This window comes from Pangasianodon hypophthalmus, chromosome 9, assembly GCF_027358585.1.
Source record: "Pangasianodon hypophthalmus isolate fPanHyp1 chromosome 9, fPanHyp1.pri, whole genome shotgun sequence".
NCBI lineage: Eukaryota > Metazoa > Chordata > Actinopteri > Siluriformes > Pangasiidae > Pangasianodon > Pangasianodon hypophthalmus.
Genome location: NC_069718.1, coordinates 18,769,033 through 18,790,298, shown reverse-complemented (window position 1 = coordinate 18,790,298; position 21,266 = coordinate 18,769,033). Strand labels below are relative to the sequence as shown.

At 37.8% G+C, this 21,266-nt stretch overlaps 2 protein-coding genes across 6 annotated transcripts in view; both read right to left on the bottom strand.

Annotated features, from left to right (window-relative positions):
* The window catches only part of cadps2 (Ca++-dependent secretion activator 2), a 130,289-nt gene extending 124,184 nt beyond the window's left edge, over positions 1–6,105 (bottom strand). For 2 of the 5 annotated variants that reach the window (XM_034307324.2, XM_034307325.2), the window contains exon 1: positions 5,517–6,105. In XM_034307324.2, coding sequence (XP_034163215.2) covers positions 5,517–5,834 — 318 coding nt within the window. In that variant the 5' untranslated portion in view covers positions 5,835–6,105. The remainder of the gene's footprint in view (positions 1–5,516) is intronic. The other 3 variants (XM_026919048.3, XM_034307326.2, XM_034307327.2) reach the window with 2 other exon arrangements.
* Positions 6,106–12,434: 6,329 nt separating this feature from the next.
* On the bottom strand, positions 12,435–21,098 carry slc13a1 (solute carrier family 13 member 1). The gene is made up of 15 exons (XM_026919511.3): positions 20,947–21,098; positions 19,038–19,166; positions 18,766–18,902; positions 18,332–18,531; positions 18,204–18,243; positions 18,049–18,109; positions 17,709–17,869; positions 17,472–17,591; positions 17,167–17,265; positions 16,767–16,868; positions 16,460–16,554; positions 16,145–16,239; positions 14,628–14,789; positions 14,375–14,512; positions 12,435–14,263 (listed from the first exon to the last, which is right to left on the bottom strand). The coding sequence occupies exons 1-15, from the start codon at positions 21,049–21,051 to the stop codon at positions 14,120–14,122; spliced, it is 1,788 nt and encodes a 595-aa protein (XP_026775312.2). The 5' UTR covers positions 21,052–21,098; the 3' UTR covers positions 12,435–14,119.
* Between the last annotated feature and the right edge of the window lie 168 nt (positions 21,099–21,266).

Below are 21,266 nucleotides of genomic sequence, written 5' to 3'. Positions count from 1 at the left end.
TTCTTATATCATTTACACAGTCCCCTCCAAAAGTATTGGAGTGGCAAGGCCACTTCTTTTGTTTTTGCTATACACTGAAGACATTTGGGTTCAAAAGATGAATATGAGATGATAGATCAGAATTTCGGCTTTCATTTCCTGATATTTACATCTAGATGTGTTAAACAACCTTGAACATGGCACCTTTGGTGGCAGACCACCCAATCTTTAGGTAAGCAAAAGTATTGGAACGGATGGTCATGAAGTAAATTAAAGTAATTTCTATATAATACCACTTTATATTAAACAATATTTGTTTCCATATCCCTTGTTTTCAATAACTGCACCAAGCCGGTGACCCACTGACATCAGTGTTGCATCCTTCTTTTCGCATGCTTTTCCAGGCTTGTACCGCAGCTTCTTTCAGTTGTTGTTCGTTTTGGGGGTTTCTCCCTTCAGCCTCCTATTCAAGAGGTGAAATCACTTGAAAATGGGTGGGTTCAAACAAAAGGTGCCATGTTCTAAGTTGTTTAACACAACTAGATAGAAATATCAGGAAATGTTCATCTTTTAATCTCAAACCCAAATATCTTCAGTGTATAGCAAGAAAAAAAAATTGACCTTTTTTTTAATAGTTTGTTCAATTAAAACAATCGATTTTTCTGTAAAATGTGTATAATACACAAAATATAGAATATTTCAGTTCTATCATTTAGAATAACTAGATAAAACAGACAATGTAGCAACAGTACAAGCTGTACTCTATTGCTCTTTAATATAAAGTCAGTTCAGTCTGACAATTCTGAAAATTTTGCAAGGAAAAATAAAGCTTCAGTAAGATTTCAACATGATTTCATATTAAAGAACAGAGTTAGTCTTGCTCCCACGTGCTAAGTTGTAGCCATGCATTATTTTTATTAAGCAGCGATATCATCAGCAGAGCCCTGTATTAATCTAGAAAGAGACATTATCTACTCAGATTACAAACATTATGACTTTACAAACATGCAAACATGGATATAAGCAAGTGCAGCTTCCTGCTAGACCAGTCTTTAAAACTCAGTTGTGATTACATAAGCCTTATTGAGCATTAGATTTCATTTAACCTCCCTGAACTTAACAACAGCATCATGTCTTGAGGTCAGTCTATTTAGATATACAGTTGTATGCAAAAGTTTGGTTACTCCTGGCCAAATTACATATTTTGTTGATTTTTCTAAATAAAAAGAAACTTTTCAGCAATTTCTGCTAATGTTGCATAGTTACTTTATATTTGATTAACTTAAATGGAAAAAAATAAATAAACCGTGGCATGTGCAAACATTTGGACACCTTACTAAGTCAGTACTTAGACCCTTTGGCAGATATCACCATTTGCAAACACTTTTTGTAGTCAGCTAGGAGTTATTTTATTCTTCTTTAATGACTTTTTAATGAATGGATTTCTTTTGAGATATGTTTTGAATCATATTTGCTCTCAGAATCTGTTGATATTTACTAGAAATTATTCTTTCATCTACCTGTTAATTGTGCCTCTGATAACCACACAACCCCAAAGCATAAAAGATCCACCCCCATGCTTAATAGTTGGCAAGGTGTTCTTTTCAGAAAATCCTGCTCGTTTTTTTCTCTCCAAATATACCATTGGTGATTGTGGCCAAAGAGTTCCATTTTTACTTTATCACTCTATAGTCCTTGTTTCCAAAACAATCTAGATATTGTTTTACATACATCAGATGTTCGATTGTGTAATGAGGTTGCAGGTAAGGTTTCTTTCTGATGACTCTTCCATGCAGATCATGGAACGGTGCACCACCAATCCTGTGTCACCTAAACCTTCCTGCAGGTCCTTCCTGCTTGTTGTCATTTGTAGACTTTGCTTGACAGTTCCCTTTAACTATCATTTCTTAATGACATTTTCACCATAGAAATTGTGAGCTGGGCATCTTTTTATAGCCTTCCCTTTCTTTGATCCTCAGTCAGCTGCTTAGCCCATGGTTGTTGAGCGTTAGCACAAGGTTTGAAGAGTCAGAGAATTTATTACGCACTGGAATTGTTGTTCCTAATGACAATTCTTGACCTGCCTAACAAGCCCTAATGAGTCATTTAAGGCATAACAAGTTAATTAATTTCTGAGATTTTACAACTGGAAGGGGGTCCAAACTTTTGTTACAATATTCCCCTTTTTTTAGGTTCCTCAATTATAAAGTAACCATGCACTAACATTTGCAGAAAAAAGATAATAGTTTGCTGAGTGAAACTGAAACTACAATGTGAACTGATTTCTGGACTCAGTTGAGCACTCGTGTTAGATTTCACTATTTCACGACTGAGTACTAAATGACTGACTGGTTGACTGAGTGACTGACTGACCCCCATTGTTGAAACAGGCATGTGCAGGACTTGCTTGGGACATAAGTATACAAGGTGGCAGCAAATTGGTAAAGTGGTACGAGGAGAGTAGCAAGGAGCTTCACTATTATGTATATATGTTAGTTATACATTAGGTATAACTACATTACATTTCCCCTACCCATGCTGTGACAAATTCCACCACTTGTGCCATAATCATTACCACCTAGTGTGCTAGAAGATCTCACTTACAAGCAGCCTAACAAATGAACAATTAAAAAGCCAGACTGTGGATAACAGACACAAATATCCAACATGAAACTGTCAGAATACTGGTGGGAATACTGTTCTCCTGTCTGGCAAAATGTAGGCTTGCCAAGTCTTGTTTTTCCATTGTCTGGTGGACTGTGCTTCTTTTCTGATGTCAGAAATTTTCGCCAAGTACACAGAAACCTGCATGAAGACATTACAGGGACTGGGTCTGGGGTGACAAAGTGTCATGTCTCTTGTAGATTAAAAACTCTTTTTTTTTTGCTACTGTTGTCACAATGATTATGTTCAGACCTGGACTTAGACATTGCTACCCATAAGCCACTGCAAAATGTCAGTATTAATAGCTATCAAACATTTGCCTGCCCTGCAATGTACATATCTTCCTTGTAACAACCAATGTGGATGCAATCAAATGAAACAACAGTCTTGACAAATTGGATTTGGTCACTTGTAATTTCTAATGTGCACACTGAGTCAGAAAATTTGGATTTGAAAGATAAATCAGATTTGCCCTGCTGTGTTTTTTAGTGTTTTTTAGTCATCAGTTATGGAAATAAAGACAAAGAGAGAGGCCAAGACAATAGACAATAATCACCAATGGGGTGGCTTAATGCAGCCCAACAGAAAGCAGAGTTGATTATTTTGCAATAACAGCACATCTGAAAATGTTTTACTCCTTAAATACCACAGTAGTTTGTCAATGGTAATTTTTCTTTACTAGAGAACAACACATTATACTTTTTATCTGTTTATAGTTACATTTAATGTTGTGGAATGTCCAGGAACAAGTTAGATCCTATTATTGCTTACATTACATATAAAACAAAAAATATTTCTTGTCATGCTACTGAGAATTTTTTTTTTTCAAAACAGCTTTACCTCTGACTGTTAAAAAGCCTGAGACAGTAGACGCCTTCCAAAAATCTGAAATAAACATTTCAACACACAACACTTCACCATATCACCACAAACAGATGCATTTTTTAAAAAAAATCCATTTATGTGGAGCATCCACCATACAAGTCCCTGCGCAAGCTGAATGAATCAAATGTATTGTTAAATGCTGGGTTTAAAGAAACACTGTTTGATTGTGAACCATATAGATTTAAACTGCTACATTCAAGCACACAAGTACACACAGGAAACTATTTTTCAATGGACATGGTTGCATGTTCACACAGAAATATCAGCACTGAATAACAGAAGCAATGTGCCAGTGTAAAGGACTACAGTAAATTAGATGCTGAAAAAGTAATGCAGTACATGCAAAGGGGCTATAATAAACATCTAAGTCAGGGAAGAACAAGCAGAACCACAGCATATAGATGCCAGCCATGTGTTGAGACAATCTGTATCATACAATATCATTCCTTTGGACCTTGGCACCACTTTTAGATAACAGTGCAAGTGCTTTACACAAACTTTATCCAGACCCACTTAAAACATTTGTATTTCAAAATGTAAAAATGCAACTAGGGCAATTCAATGCAAATGCCAAATATACTCTAGAAAAATAAAGCTGGTTGCGTTGGAACTAATTTGCCATTCAAGTCAATATTTAACTTTGTTCATTCTTGGATTATTCTTAATTCCCATATCAGAGTGTGCAGTGTTGCCATCTCACAGCTCCAGGGTCCCTGGTTCGATTTTGAGCTTAGGGTACTGTCTGTCTGGAGATCTCCACAGGTCCCCATGGGTTTCCATCTAGTTCTCTGGAGGAGATGGACTGTCTACTCTAAAATGCCCCGAGCTGTGAGCGTGTGTGTGAATGATGCTCTGAGATGGACTGGCGTCTCATCCTGGATATATTCCCACTTCATACACAGTGTTCCCATGATAGGCTCTGAATCGACCACAACCCTGACCAGGATAAAGCAGTTACTGAAGATGCATGAATGAGTTGTCCCTAAACAGTTAATCACAGCGTATGAAGGATCCATAATGACAGATTTTTCCTGAGTAACGTATACTGAAACGAATATTTCATTCAAGTCCTTTTTAAACAATAGCTTACACTTCATATTTTACATATTTTACTAAAACAGAGTTCATCCCAAAATACTCGGCTCATATAGGTAACCTCATGACAGCACTGATAAACTGTTATATATCTGTAACATCTAAATGAATATCTTATTTTCTGTGAACGGTCACATGAAACATCAAATCCATACAGTCTTTCTTTGAAGCTAAGCATGTGCATGCAATTAGACACTTTTTAAGTCAATACTGGGTTCAGTGTCACACTCGTGAAGTTGGAATTTCCCTTTACTACTCTAAATATTAATAGTGCATTGTGCCTATTTCTATTGTTTGCAGTATGTTAATAAGACAGTGCTATCTGTCATGGCGTGGAGTTAACCTGAGATTGCTTGTAAAAAAAAAAAAAAGAAATGGTAATAATTCTTATAGCCTGAAATTGACCAGAGTAGATGCAAGGTGAGAAAACATGAACTGTAAAAGCTGGTGGAAAATCTAGGCAGGAGCACGGCCATCAAGGTCTAGAGCTTACTAGAGCTTAAACATAAAGTTGTACATCTCCTTTCTCCTTTACTACACTCTTTCCTTGTCTCTGGGGTGGTTCCCTCTCATGTGCACACCTTCTGTATCTTTAGTATGTGTCTTTTACTTAGAAAAGTGCATAGTGTCCTTTTACAGCTTTACTCTCAGGAGAAATGACAAGGAAATGTGTAGTTTAATACCCTTTTAAACTGAAATGGAAGTCATTTAAGTCGAAACTTGTAGTCTGTGTAGAGAAGTAAGCGCTGAGAAAAGCCTGCAGTTGCTGTGTTATTGTTTTGAACTGGACTTGTAGAGAGAGAGAGAGAGAGAGAGAGGGAGAGAGAGGTAGTGGGAGAAATGCGCCTTGTGGAACAGGTGTTTATTTTCACTTGCTCTAAACACACACTCACCTTCTGCTGTCTCCGTGCCATGTCTGTCGGCTGTTTGGCATTGAAAGGATACGCTATGCACCTCAGTACAAACACATAAATCTGCAGTTTGGTTTTCCTCTCCGCTTCTTCTCTCTGAAGTCTTTCCTGCTCGCTTTTCTTCTCGTCCTCAGGAGAAGGAGGAACTGCTTTTTTGCTCTGCTGCGTCCGCACAGCTCCGGGGGTCTTTTCGGTTTTTTCCGTCTTTTCCGGGAGTTTTTCACTCAGACTTTTAACCGCAGCTTCATCCTCTGGTGGAAGTTCGGCCTCGGATTCTTCACTGGAGGACGGGTCCAGCATGGTCGACACCCGGGTTTGGAGAACTTACACAGAAGCAGAGCGAGCGTCTTTTGATTCTCTCCGCCGTTCAGACGCGAGTGCACTTGATAACACTGTGGAAACGTGTGAGCTCGGCTCAGGGGGCGGGGCTACACCGGGAACCATTCAGCGCTACTCGCGTTTCCGCGCGTTCCTGAGCGCAGAGCGCTGAGCGCGAGCCTGTGCTGTGCGCGAGCCCACTGCTGTCACGCAAAGACAGGTAGCAAACCTGTGGCGCTGCAACACGTGAGAGGAACTGCTCTTAAAGGAGCAGGAACACAAACACACTACCTGTTCCTACCACACTGTGGTTGTAATGCAACATAAATCAATTTACAAACACATGGCACGTACCAAAAAAAAGTACGACAGGGATACAATCTGTAAAGACTTTCATTATAGCCTAAAATGTAAGAGGTTTTAGCATAAATATGCTTATTAGTGAGGCAAGGGCTGTTAAAAAAGATTACATTTGGGGATCATATAAAAATATTATATTATTATATAATATTTACCCATTAATATGATAATATTCCCTGAGAAATATTATCAACTATATATATATATATATATATATATATATATATATATATATATATATATATATATATATATATATATATATGTGTGTGTGTGTGTGTGTGTGTGTGTGTGTGTATAAAACTGGCTTTCTGAAATGATCTCTTATCTTGTTTGTGGGGTAAATATTGTGTAGAACTTTCAGACAAACTTCTTAGGCTTTAATGTGGATGGTGAAAGCCATGCTTTTTCCCAATTCATGGGTCTAAAAACAAAAATGTTTGAGGTTGACATTTTCTGTCTACTCACATGCATATGGTGATGATTGTCAATTACCTGTAAAATGCAAATCACGTGCATGACAGTGCTCATTTGCATTTAGTAACGCCCACAAAACTCCATAAAAGGCAAAGCTCACAGAAAGCACAAATTTCTAATGGGCAGGAATGGAAGTTATTTTAACTCATGTCTACACCAATACAAACATTATTAACTGCGTAAGAGCACTCAAAAAGGCTGGAATTTGGAGACAAGGTGAATTAGCTATAAATTAAGTGAGGTGTTAAGAAACTGGTTTGACATGAAAATGGAAAAAAAAGTCTTTATGCTGAACCCAGATGATCATGGATACCAAGCATGTTGCACAGGGAAATGCTATGTTTATTGAGTTTGAGTATCTCAGCGACTGTTGGCCAGAAGTCTCTCTTCCTGATGCACTCTTCAGCATCACACTGTGTGATGCACACAGTTCAGCCTCTCCACCGCAATGCACACGCCCCAGTGCTATGCTGGAAAAGCAGGAGGGCATATGTTGTAAAGAAGCCTGATGTATTCAAGATGCCTGCTTCCTTTCTTTAAGTTTTTTCCCCCTTATTTAATATTTCTTTAATTAATTCCATTAATATGAAACAACTTGGTTTCACAAAATTTTCATTAAATTTGTGTGTGTAATTTCAATAAATAAGCTATTTAAACTCATCACCAATTGTAATATTTGAAGCAGATCAGGCGTGTTTACATTTATGACTCTCTTTGTACATACCACACCAACTCAGGAGCTCTTGCAGAATGCAAATGTTTTTCCAAATTAACAGGATTTTCCCCAAATTCAGAATACCAAATTTCTTGTGTAAATGCTCCTACAAACAATTCATTCATGTCCAGCTTGATAAATAAGACACAATATTTGTAATTAACACATTCCAAAAGAATTTTCTTCAAGGGCTAGTATGTTGTGTTTTTTGTTTTTCAATAAACTGTGTCCTTTAATTATTTCCTACTACATTTTGGGTAAAAATGCTATATCCTTTCACCCAAAATTGATACTGATCTTAGCTGAACAACCCCATTGGTCTGTAAACACATAGCACATATGAGAATCTGGAGACGAGGGGTGGACTTACATTTTATATTTTACATTTATGTCATTTGGCAGGCGCCCTTATCCAGATCGACTTACAGAAGTGCTTTGAAGTCACTATCAATAAATACATTCTGATACTGGTTCCCTAGGCCACAGACTAAAAATACCATCAGTCCAAAAACTCTGTTGGGGAGGTAATATAGTAACAAGCACTCAGACAATACAAAGTTTTTTTTTCCTAATTTAAGTACTTTATGAAGAGGTAAGTCTTTAGATGGTGTTTGAAGACTGCCAGTGACTCAGCTGTTTGGACATCTAGGGGAAGTTCATTCCACCACCTAGGTGCCAGAACAGAGAAGAGTCTTGATGCATACCTTCCTTGTAACCTGATAGATGGTGGGACCAGTCGAGCAGTGCTAGAGGATCGGAGGGAGCGTGGTGCAGTGCGGGGTGTGATAAGTGCTTTGAAGTAGATGGGTGCTGGTCCGTTTTTGGCTTTGTAGGCAAGCATCAGTGTTTTGAATCTGATGTGGGCAACTACAGGAAGCCAGTGAGGGAGTGTAACAATGGGGTGGTGTGGGAAAATTTAGGAAGGTTGAAAACCAATCGTGCAGCTGCATTCTGGATCAGTTGCAGAACTTAAATGGTGCTCAGAGGCAGACCTGCCAGGAGCGAGTTGCAGTAGTCCAATCTCGAAATGACAAGGGACTGAACAAGCACCAGAGTGGCCTGTGTGGATAGAAATGGATGAATCCTTTTGATGTTATAAAGGAGAAATCGACATGAGCGTGTCAGATTAGCAGTGTGAGAGGAAAAGGACAGTTGATTGTCCATGGTTACCACAAGGTTGCGTGCAGTAACCGAAGGTGAGCTCAAAGAAAGTTTAGAAAAATGTGCCAGCAAAGGAGAAGGGGAATCCTGAGTGTGTAGTGTGGGAGTTGGGCTAGAAGTGAAGGTCTGGCAGATTTTTTCAATCTTCTCATCATAAAAGGTGGCAAAAAAAAAGGTTCAGGAATCAGGGAGGACAAAGCAGGAGGAGCCGGTGGGTTGAGTAGTGAAGAAAAGATGTTGTGGAGCTTGCAAGGATCTTGTGCAGAAATTACCAGCTTTTCCTTGTAGAAGGCAGACTTAGCAGAAGTCACTTCAAATGAGAATTTGGACAGGAGAGCAAGAAGCAAGATTTGTGTCGAGTTGTGATTTCTTCCATGTTTGCGCTGCTGTTCTTAATTCTCTCAGATTGCTGCATAACACATCCAATAGCCAAGGAACAGGGCAGGAAATCTTCCTGGGTTTAGAGGATAGAGGGCAGAGGAGGTCCATGGATGAAGAAAGTGAGGAGAGGAAAGTGTCTGTGGCTAACTCCAATGGTAGGGAGCAAAAGAAGTGGGAGAGAAGTATTGATAGTTGGTTTTAGACAGGATAGGGAGGGTGATGGTGAAGGATATTGAGTGATGATCAGAGATGTGGAGAGATGTGGACCACATCTTGGGAGCTGTTTTCTACCCAAGTCTAGCCCTGTCTGACTGCAACCACCTGACGATCTCTTGGTGTTTCAGCCAGCTGAAAAAACATGTAGGCTTACAGTAGTTTGGCGTGCCATTTGTGTGCTAGAGACCAGAAATATCTGTCTGAATATGAAACTTTACCACAGTAAAAGAGACATGATTCCATCACCTTGAATCAAACCTATACGTAGCCACACAGCACACTCTGTGTGTTATGTGTAATATGTATTGTTATCAGGCAGCAGTGTAGCCCATCAGACAAAAGCCATGATAAAGCTAGTACAAATAAAATCCCTAAAACAAAATACAAAGACAGGTCTCTGAACTTCATAGCTCTTAGAATTTATGTTTGCAGCAAAGTCCTTGAAAAGTCCCACCTCAAATAAAAAGTAAAACCACACTCTGAAAGTTTTTACTTTTTTGTGTTCCACTATCATAATTTTTGTTATCTGACATTTGTAGTCTTAATAGAAGAACATTCTCATGCTAGTACTAAAAGGCAAGGCAAACATGGTACAGAGCAGAGATTTGATATGTGTTTTTAGATAGATGTAGACTGGTCTGCTTTTGGCTGATTTTGGTGTTCTAAAGCTGATGCAGCTACAGAAAGCCAGTGGAGGGAATGCATCAGTGGGGTGATGTGGCAAATGTCATGTAGCTGCATTATGGGTCAGTTGCAGGGTTCATGGCATACAGGTAAAGAGGTGTTGCAGTAGTCCAATTTTAAGATGTCAAAGGTTTGAACAAGCACCTGAGTGGCCAGGATGGCCCACAGGACCATCCTGATGATGTGGAGGAGGCATGTATGTGACCAAGTCAAGCTAGCAATAAGAGGAAAAAAGATGAAGTTGTCCAGAAATAAACCATGGTTATGTGTGTTGTCAGGTGGTGTGAGTTCTCCAGGGAGATGACAAGATCTTGATATCTGGACACATCTGCAGGGATATTTCTCAGCTCACTCTTATTGGGATTTAGTTTTTGGTGATGAGCTGCCATCCAAGACAAGATGTCCATGAGAAATCTGAGCAGAAACATGAGTGTTTGAGAGCAGAAAAGCCATAATACTATGAAAATATCAGTTCCAAATTTTGCATTTCCCTTTCTGAATGTGATATAAATATTCTATTATAACTTGTCCACCATTTACCGTTATAGCTGCTATCAACCTCTTTTTTATACCATGACCATGTTTTTGATCCTCTCCCTAATTCTGCTTTGTGAGAGTGCCATGAGGTTCAACCTTTGACCTCTTTCATGCAGGTCTTTTCAAAGTATTTTTCTGTTCATTTGCCTCAGGTTTTGGATTGTTGGCATGTTTCTTGATCCACCCACGTATTTAAAACTTCTGGGAATAGTTATCTTGAACATAAATTGTAAAATTTACATTTAGTTACTTTTAACATGCTTTTTGCACTTAACTGTACACTGTAAAATGTCCGTGTAATTTATGGTGAAATACTATTAAATAGTAAAAACCTGCAAATGGAAATATGGGGGAAAAAATTTCTAAAATATCAAAACACTGTAACTAGTAATATAAACCAATCCTGTTATTTTCACTGTAATAATATGTAAACCTAAACCAGTTTTGCTGGTTGTATTGCAATGTAAACAACAACATTTATTTTATTTTGTAATGTTATTATTCATTATTTGATTATTTGTTTAGTTAAAAGGATCGGTGTGTGTGTGTGTGTGTGTGTGTGTGTGTGTGTGTGTGTGTGTGGCCAATGTGGGTGCAGGTTTTCATTCCAGCCAAGCAGGAGCCACACCTGATTCCACCTGTTTAATCAGCTGAACTTGTGTTTCAAGGGACTATCACATATGTCTCCTGCAGGCCTTTTTGAGTATTTTTGTTTTGAATTTTTTTTTTCCCCCAATATTTTAACAGCTACATAAGCTGGTAATTGTGCTTTGGATCTTGATGAGCCTTTACTACTGGAAATAAATGATGTATTTTTTCATGCAAAAATGGCTGATTTATTAAAAAAATGGTTGATTTTACAAAAATGGTTGATTTATACAAAAATGGTTGATTTATACAAAAATGGTTGATTTTACAAAAATGGTTGATTTTACAAAAATGGTTGATTTATACAAAATGGATGCTTTATACAAAAACGGTTTTGTTGGAGTTTTAAGGAATGAACTTTGTATTTTTACTACTACAAACTAATACTAAGGAGGAACAACTCTTATTACCAAGTAAATTTTAAGTTATATTTTGTTTCGTTTCTCTTTGTTCTCCTTTGCTGTGACCAATTCCTGCTGACAGATGATTATCTACCCATTTTGGGAGAAGGCCTTGTAAGTACTTGAGGCCAGCCACCCACTCTATCTACATCCAGATCTTTCTTTCACTATATTTATGGGAAGTTTTGTCTTGCTTGATAAACTTTGGCTTCACCAGTCATTTCCATTTTGTCTTATATGCTCCAACTTTGTTGCAGGTGTGTATGACCCATATCGTATGTACCAGTTAGCTACATCACGCTATGTGAAGTTGGATAGATGGCGTGTGTCTGCTCCTTCCCTGAGACTGTTGAGACTGACCTGACGTTTAGACTTTCATACCACTCTCACCTCTACCATCAAATTGGCATAGACTTACTCACATGGATATTGTTTCATCTTCATAGTTTGTTTCATACTGGTTGTGCTTTGTACAGGATTTGTGCTATTCCGTAATTACTTCTTCTTGCATTTCTTATCTGGTCATTCATATGTCTTATATGAAACACTCCTCTTGGTATAAGCGCAAGGATTGTAAGGATTAAGAAGAGCTGGGTTGTATTAAATTTGTTATAATATGAATGTGATATCTGCGTAGAATTATTTATTTATTTATTTTTTGCATATGCCATAGTGTCATGTTAGCATCAGACCCTGCACATCACATGACCCCATTGATCACACATACCTGACTCGGAAATGAAAGCTGAAATTCTATGGTCACGTATTCATCTTTTTCATCTCAAACCCAAATGTCTGCAGTGTAGCAAAAACAAAAGAATTGGCCTTTCCATTCCAATACTTTCGGAAGGCACTGTAGGTTTATACTGTGCATTTAAAAAGTGCAACCAATGGACTATACATGAAAATTATTATTTTTTTAAATGTTTTATTTTTTTTTATTTTTTATAAAAATTATCATTTATTTAATAGAAAACAAGCATTTACATTGGCACAAGTGTGTGGTACATTAACTGTTACTAAGTAGTAGTAGTAGACAGTGGAATATTTCACAGTGACATCAGAACATCAGGACAACATGAGACATTTAATCAAGTCATTGGCTAAATTCTAGTCGCACTTAGTGATTACACCTTTCTGGGATGTCCATGTGAGCCTGTCTATCATAGATTTATTATGTAATCAAGATATTACATCCCTTCCTTCCTTTTCCTTCCTTCCTTCCTTCCTTCCTTCTCCTTCTGTTTTTCCTGGTAGGAGTCCCAACAGGCTGAGACCGTCAGTATAAAAAATGTACAATAATGTAGATCAGAAATAACGCTGCAGTACATTTGTATGCAAATATTCAAGTAAACTTTAAAACATTATCAGTTTGGAGTCCAATAAACTGGCACAAATAACTTTTAAAATGATACAACATACTTGTTCCATACATGCCCAGGCAAAGTAATCTGTCATCAAAGTTCAGTTAGCTAAAGTACAATGCTCACTATAAATGTTTCTAGATCACTATACACAATAAATCTGCAACAAATCTCCAATTTGCCTTCCATTTTTAATAAAGACAAGTGTATATTTAACAAAAACTACGTGAATGCTTACAGGAATCATTTCAGTTGATGTTCTTTTGGAATGAAAATCCTGCAGTTGAGTGTATAGACACTATTTTTAAATTCATTTTGAAACTGATGTAGTTTTTCTGATATAGTTCTATACATGAAGGTTGTTGTTGTTGTTGTTGTTCTTCTTCTTCTTTCAGCTGCTCCCATTAGGGGTCGCCACAGCAGATCAATGGTCTGCATGTTTGATTTGGCTCAGGTTTTATGTCCTTCCTGACGCAACCCTCCCTTATCCGGGCATGAGACCAGCACTGAGAGTACGCTACCAGTGGCTGGGTTGGTTCCCTGCCTGGAAATCGAACCCGGGCCTCGGCAGTGAGAGCGCGGGATCCTTAGCTGCTAGATCACCAGGGACCCAGTTCTATATGTGAAGGTAACACAGCAAAATCCCCAGTGTTAAAGTAACAAAAGTGGTTTTTCTCATATAAGGCCAGATGGACACAAATGAATCCTCTAGTTATTTTTTTGTTTGTTTTTTTTAAACAATGTAAGAGTTCACTCAGCCTAGGGGATTTTGCTGTAAATCATTTATAATTAGCGGTTAGCAGCTCCTTGGAGCGCTCTCAAAAATTTGGAATTTTAGATCAAAACAAGTGAGCCTAAAATCCTGCCTTTTTATTTTACCTTATCTAGACTTTCTAGTGAACCCCGAATTTCTACTTTTAGATGTGTCCCCTTTTTATTCATTCATTTGAACAGCAATTCTATGGATTTAAATGAGTACTTGTATATCACTTTGTAAAGATATGAGCTACATATAAAAGGTGCTAATAAAAGGTGCTTATAAATATAAAGTTAGTACTTTTAGAAGTAGTTATTAAAGTATCTCCAATACAAAATATCTATACAACACCCATTCAGCTCATACACAAACCTCTTCCGAGTACTTATGGAACACTGTTACAAAATATGGATACTTTCACTGTTGAATTATAGTTATATAAATAGCGCCCTTTTACATTTACTACCCACAGAATAGGGAGGAATGGAGCACATTAACCAAGATACAAAGATACTGTATGCTTTTCATCCTTATTTACATTAGACACTGCAGTAAACTGTAGCAGTTTAGAACCCAGTTGTGTTTGTCGTGCCAAAGGTAGGAGCCCAGTCTGGATAAGTATCCAGAACAAAGATTGGTCTTCCCCAAGTACTGATAGCCAACAGCACCGAAAGAACACCAATGACATTCAAGCCCAGTCCTGCTTTGACCTGGACAGATTAAGCAACCACAAACCGAATATTACCACATCGACCCTGAGACTGCACATTGATTAAGACTCAATTAAGTTGAATATTTAACTTATATTGATAAGGACTTACCATATCCATGATTTTTACATGCCCATATGCAAAGACAATGGCATTTGGAGGATTGGAAACAGGAAGCAAGAAGGAGAATGACACACTAAGAGTTGCTGGTATCAGCATGTAGAGGGGGTTGACGTTGATGGCTTCAGCCTGATAACGACATACACATAATACTCAGTGTTATTAATATGAATGTCAAATATCATGCTTATTTCCATATAAAAAGCCTATCAATGTTGTCCAATTTTATCTAAAGTTAACATACCAGTGGAGCAAGTATGGGCAGGAAGATGGTGATGGTGGCTGGATTACTAGCCACTTCTGTAATGGACGTGACAATCAGACAGGCAATAGTGACAATGACCAATACAGGGAGATTCCCCAATGGAGTCATCAGTTCTGCAACCCAAGTGGATAAACCAGATACCTGTGGGTTGAATAAAAGAATTTGTAAAATGTATCAGTGTATGCTTCAATAAAGACATGAAAACAAGCAAAGAACAAATGCTTAGACCAGGAGTTCTCAAAATTGTTGCCACCAGTGGCCTTTAACTGTAAAAGAAAATCCAGAGATCCCTCAGTACAGATTATTTTATGAACACAATCAAACTAAGAAAATTTTATATTCATTATGTAAATGTGTAGAATAACACTTTGATGATGTATTAGCACTGCTTTTTCAAACCCTCTAGGAAACATTTTTTATTATTAAAATTGTCGTTAGATTTAAGTTGACATTATTTACAGAGTTACTGTCTTTGAGTTATTGAAGTTTCTATTAAACTCATTTAATTTAATTGACCAGTGCAATAGGCAAATGACTGTAATAAATAAAAAAAAATATATAATAACTTTGATAATGGTGGGTTGTGATTTTCACCACTACATGGTGGGTTGTGATTTATGCACCCCTTGGGGTTCTGGACCTCTTATTGAAAACCTTGGGCTTAGACTAGAGATGTCCAATCTTATCTGGTATCCTGCAGATAAGATCGGATACCACTGACCTAGACCAAACACTTAAAAACTTAAACTATGCCTTGAGCAACCACATGTCCAAATACTAAAATTCATTACATTACTATAAAAAGGCTCTATCTCCCATTAATCCTTACCCCAGTTAGAACCTTATAGTATTATTAGTGTCTAAAGTTGCATGTTGTGCCAGTGAAATTCCTGTGCAGCATGTCCAGCATGGCTATCAACCATATCCCTTTGAGGATGTTCAGTGCTAAACTTGCCATGACATTTGGATTGCTGGATCAAAAGCATACAATGCTTAGTCCCCTCTTAGTCCCCCCCCCCGCCCTGTTGTACTACGCACAAAGAATAATAAGAGGCAAAGGCATTCATTTTCAGCCTCTCATGCTGGCAGAACACAAACAGAAATAGTCATGAACTGCTCCGATGGAGGAAAAATGGATGCTTTGTCGCACTTTTATGCTGAATCACAGCTGTGTCATTCTACTAATGCAACGCTTATGCAAAGAACGAAAAGATGGGATTGTGGGTACCAGACTAATGGAACATTTCTGTGAGAAACATGTACTGCTGCATGCTTATATATATGCTGAAACATATGCTGCTGCATATGTATATGTATATGTATATATATATATATGTATATATATATATATATATATATATATATATATATATATATATATATATATATATATATATATATGTATGTATATGTACGTGTGTGTGTTTTTGTGTGTTTTTGTGCTTGTGTGTGGTGTGTACATGAACACTGAAGATGTTCATTTTGGAAAATGTTACCTTGGTGCCCTCTGCTAGTGCAAAACCCCCTCCCACGAGTAGACAGATCTCCCACGGCATACAGGCTTGGAATTCCTTCCATGATATCATAGTATCTATAAGAAAAGTGAGAGAAACTTGTTAGCAAGAGTACTGCAGGCAAATATATATACTATATATATATATATCTATATCTATATCTATATCTATCTATATCTATCTATCTATCTATCTATCTATATACTGTATATATACTATATATATGTCACAAAAGCTCGGATTTGATTCCACAATTATAATGGTATTTCAGGATGATGAGGATGGTTAAGGATGTACCATAGTTATCTCCAGTGGGCCTCTTAGCAGGGATGATGAAGAACAACATGCCCAGAAGGAGAGCGACAGTGGCATCAGTTGCATATCCTGGATAGCTATACACAGGGACAAGACATCACTAATTAGAATTAAATGAAAAATGATTTTATAATAATTACTTTGGAGTCTGTTTTGCAGTTACATTCATATTCATGAAATATTCCGAAATCAATGACAGAATGGTAATAATATTTTATTAAACAGTTAAAGATATCTTAACCCTAATCTCTGAACACACAGTGACTTAGTATGATCTCAGTGCACTCACTCAGGAAACAGAGATGCCCAACCTGGCATGAAGCCTGGCTCTCTCACAAACCACAGCACTGCCATCAGCATGAAAATAACAAGAGTGATCATCTCCTGTCGGCTAGTGGGGAAAAAATAATTCATAAACGAGAGAATGTTAAAAATTTCATTCTCTTATATATCCAGTTTCAAACACACAAATACACAAATTTCAAACTCATTATGGATAACAGTGCATTAGTTTATGCTCCATTAAGTTTTTGAAGTAGAATTTACTTTAATATAGCTGTTGGATATGTGCAGGCATTTGGCAAGTATTAATCTGACCATTTATGGCAAGTAAATATATATTATCTTTTTAGCATTTTTACACCAACACTTAACACTTATTACATGCATGACTATTTGCAGTGCCTGACCTCATGCTCCCCAGTGCATTGTATTGATCTTTGATATGCTTGCCTGCTGCAATCTCTCTCTCAGTAGGACCCCTTCGGGAGGACAGTGAGGAGCAGAAACTGAGGAGCAAGAAAAAGATACTATTCATATGCATCATAAAGTTTAAACATGAATGTTATTGAGGAGTAAATAAAATCTGGTTTGCCAGTATGTCCCAATTATGGGACATAAACACACACACGAATAAGTGTGTGTGTGTGTGTGTGATATATGAAAGGTATGAATGAGCATGACCATAAGCATGTAAGACATAATTAACACTCACTTAGTGCCCAAAAACAGCCAATGCATCCATATCCAAGCCAAACACAGGACAATAATGCAGACAGGCAGACAGAAAATAAACCAGTTTCCAAAATTGATGGACTTGCATTCTGGGTAAAATCTGTAAAAGTAACCATTAATATTTAAAACCATACAGTTTCAATATTTCCTTCTGATGAATAAATTCAATCAAATACAAAACCACACACAGGTCTGAGTTGCAGTTCTGAAAACGTACTGATGCATATATTCAGCAAAGATAAGATTTGAAGATGTTCCAGGCAGAGTTGCCAGACCACCGATGTTTGCAGAGTAGGCAATGGCCAGAGACAAACTTTTACACATCATTTGATCTCGATGTGTTCTGTAGTTCGAGTGTAATGGAGAACTTGGCAGAGCCTGAGGGATAGATAAAGAAAAAAATTATTTAACATTCAACATCTACAATGGAGTTACAAAATGTGACTTTACTAAATTGAAATCAGTGAGACCATACTTTGGCTGTTGGGTCAGAAAAACAGCATACTCAATTACACTCATAAAAGAGTTTTTGTTTTGTAGATGTGTGTGTGATTTACCTCTGTGGAATGATCCTCCTCGGGGACAGTAATAAAAACTTCCTTAATCACTGCCTCTGTGCTGTATGGAAAAAAAGGAGTTTATAGGCATTAGTAAAGAAGATAATACAAGTAAATAAGTTACTTTTAATAAAAAAGAGTAACTTAATGGTCACCTTTTCTCATCCTTGGCTTTTTCACACTGTTTCTCAGCATCTATGAAATCAAACAATGTGAGATTTCGAAAAGATGAATATTAGCTATGTTTGATAATTGTTGGAGTTGAATGTTTTATGTAACTGACCTCCTTCCAGCTGGAGCGCAAGATTGCAGATGCCTTTCAGTGCTGGCTGCTGTCTATCCTGCTGGCTGCTGACCTGGCCCTCTGCACTCATGACCTGCTGCATCACGGCCTCTGCTATCGGCATCACCATGGCCACTGTGGAGGTGTTACTCAGCCACATGGAGAGGAAAGCACAGCCTACCATGAAGCCCAGCATCAACCTGGAGTGAGTGCATGAGATAAATATTCTAAATACTTCAAAATTCTTCAAAAATGTTCATGTAATAATATGCTTTCCTTGGCCAGCTAAATTTTTAAATCAGTCTCTTACTATCAAAGGAAGATGTTATGCATTAAAATACCTCATCAAAAGGTTGCCTTGAATCAAATATATTTAAAATGTCTGGAGAAAAGGGACAGCAAAAAAGAAAATGAGAGAGATAAATAAGACCCACATGCCAGGGTTTACTCCAACCATAGTGACCAGCCTGAGAGCAATTCGCCGGTGCAGACCCCACTTCTCAATCGAGGTTGCGAGACAGATGACTCCAAGCAGGAGTAAGTGGAAATCTTTAAAATACATTGTTGCAACCTGTGTACAAAGACAAGCTAACTTCGATGGTGCACTCAGTACAGTAGTGACATCTAATATAGTTGCAAACACATGCAATATAAAAAGTGACATCAATCAATTTTTTAGACGTCTTGAATTTAGATTGAAGCTTACCGCTGAGGATTTCATAATGCCGAAGAGAGGAAAGAGGAGTGCTGGAAGAAGGGCCGTCACAGACAGAGGCAATGCCTCCGTCATCCAGAACACTGCCATCAGCACCAGCGTATAGGCACATTGAGCCACCTGAAGGATGTTACATGAATATTTAGAGTATGTACACTGAAGCTGTGAAATCATCCAATTATCTTGTACAATATGCTTGAGGCAGCACTACCAAGGGTTTGCATGTTATGCAGAAGATTCTGTGCCAGGTAGAAAGCAATCACACTGAGGTAAAAATGTGAAGACAGTATTGCTTTTTAACTGTGACATGAGAACATGTCACACTGAAAAGCTAAACCCTTCATTGCTCTTATGTTGCTTTATCTCTTCACTGAAAAAACAGTCAGCAGGTATTGCTTTTTCAGTTAATTTCTTTGAATGTAATTCCTCATTGCATTGCATTTCACTTTCATGACTGCAGTCGTGCCACGGGGAAATGCAATCACTGTCCAATCACAGCCCTAAGCCGCACTCAGGGCTGTTTTGTAATCAGAGAAAGGGAGAAGGCTTTGCTTTTCGGTGTGATACATTGTCATCATTTCACAAATGAAAAGCAATAGTGTGCTGTGTATTGCATTTCATGTTGTTCCCTGTATGTTTGCTTTACTATCTGGTGTGGACTTGTCTCCATTATTTAGTATTTAATGGCAAAATTTAATTTTTAACTTAGTAACATAATTGTGAAATACATGTGGAATTCGATGTTGCAATATGAAGTGATAACTAACAAACATCAGGCTAGCAACAGTAATTAATGCATTCAGGTTTACTTTTAGTTTTAACTTTTATCACAAGTTAACACAAAAGTGGCCAGACATCTACAGATGATTAACTAAATGCTGCGTGTTACACCCATAAATCCATAAAAATTGAATAAAAGTCAAAGGTTAAGGACATCTCCTTCATATATATATATACCAAAAGTATGTGGAGTCCTGCCCAATCACAATCATACGAAACATATGAAATATCCCATTCCAGATTTGGTCCACCCATTGCAAACTGTTATAATAACCTCCACTGCAAGGCTTTCCACTAGATTTTGGAGTGTTATTGTGGGGATTTGCTCATTCAGCCACAAGAGCATTCGTGAGCTCAGGTACTGATGATGGGTGTGGAGGCCTGTCACTTAGTCAGCACTTCAGTTCACGCCAAAGGTGTTCAGTGGGGTTGAGGTCAGGGCTCTGTGCTCCACTCCAACTTCGGCAAACTATGTCTTTATGGACCCCGCTTTGTGTACAAGGGCATTGTCAAGGTGGAGCAGGTTTGGGCTCGACTGCTTAGTTCTAGTGAAGGGAAATCTTAAAGCTACAGCATAAAAGACATTCTAAACCAATGTGTGCTTCCAACTTTGTGGCAACATTTCAAGGAAGGCCCACATATGGTGTGACGGTCAGATGTCCACATACTTTTGATCATATAGTGTAAATAATTACTAGCAAATTAATTTATTATCACTTGTTGGAATACAAATTTAGTTCTATTCAAATCTGTAGGTACAGCTCTTAGAATTCTATGTTCATAATGCTACATTACTGAAAGATACGAAGCCACATTTCGGGTGTGTGTCACTATGGTTTAAATCTGTGAAGTGAGATTGAGTCTGTTTTTGGTCTATTTGTTCTACATTAAACTTAAATATCAACATTTTCTCAAAGTGACTTCTCACAGTAGGTATAACTGAGGCTAAAGTTCTTACTTTTCTTATATTTATGTTTGAATAAAACAAACTTGGTATCAGAGGAGTTATTTTGAATCTTGCACAAATTGTGGCATCTTTCAATTTTGTCAATTGTTATTCCACCACATTCTCCATTACTACACATACTCTAAGCACTTTTGATTTTTGTGTTTCACTCACCTTTGTGTTGATGACTAGGGGAAGCGGTAGCATTAATAGTGGTGTGAGAATGATGATGAACAGACTGCGAAAGCTCCATACTGCTCCAGTAAACGCCCTCATCATTGAGCTGAACGGTGTAAACTCCGTGACTCTATCACATCAAGCGACTTAAATAGGCTGCCAGTGATTGATCTTTGCCCATGCACCACCTTTGACCTATACTCATGCTGTTACTGGCCTGTGAGTTACCTGCAGGGGATGAATCCCACTACAGGAATGATTTGAAAGATTAAGCTTTAACATTCGGAGAATCCCACGGCTTTTCTTGAGGTGGTATG

Bases quoted from the DNA above. Each gene is read 5' to 3' on its own strand.
- slc13a1 (XM_026919511.3), bottom strand. From the start codon at position 21,051: ATGATGAGGGCGTTTACTGGAGCAGTATGGAGCTTTCGCAGTCTGTTC. The intron at 18,244-18,331 runs GTCAGTTACATA...TTGATTTCATAG, and splicing joins TGCGCTCCAGCTGGAAGGAG to ATGCTGAGAAACAGTGTGAA. The intron at 17,266-17,471 runs GTGAGTGTTAAT...CTTGCTCCTCAG, and splicing joins TGGCTGTTTTTGGGCACTAA to TTTCTGCTCCTCACTGTCCT.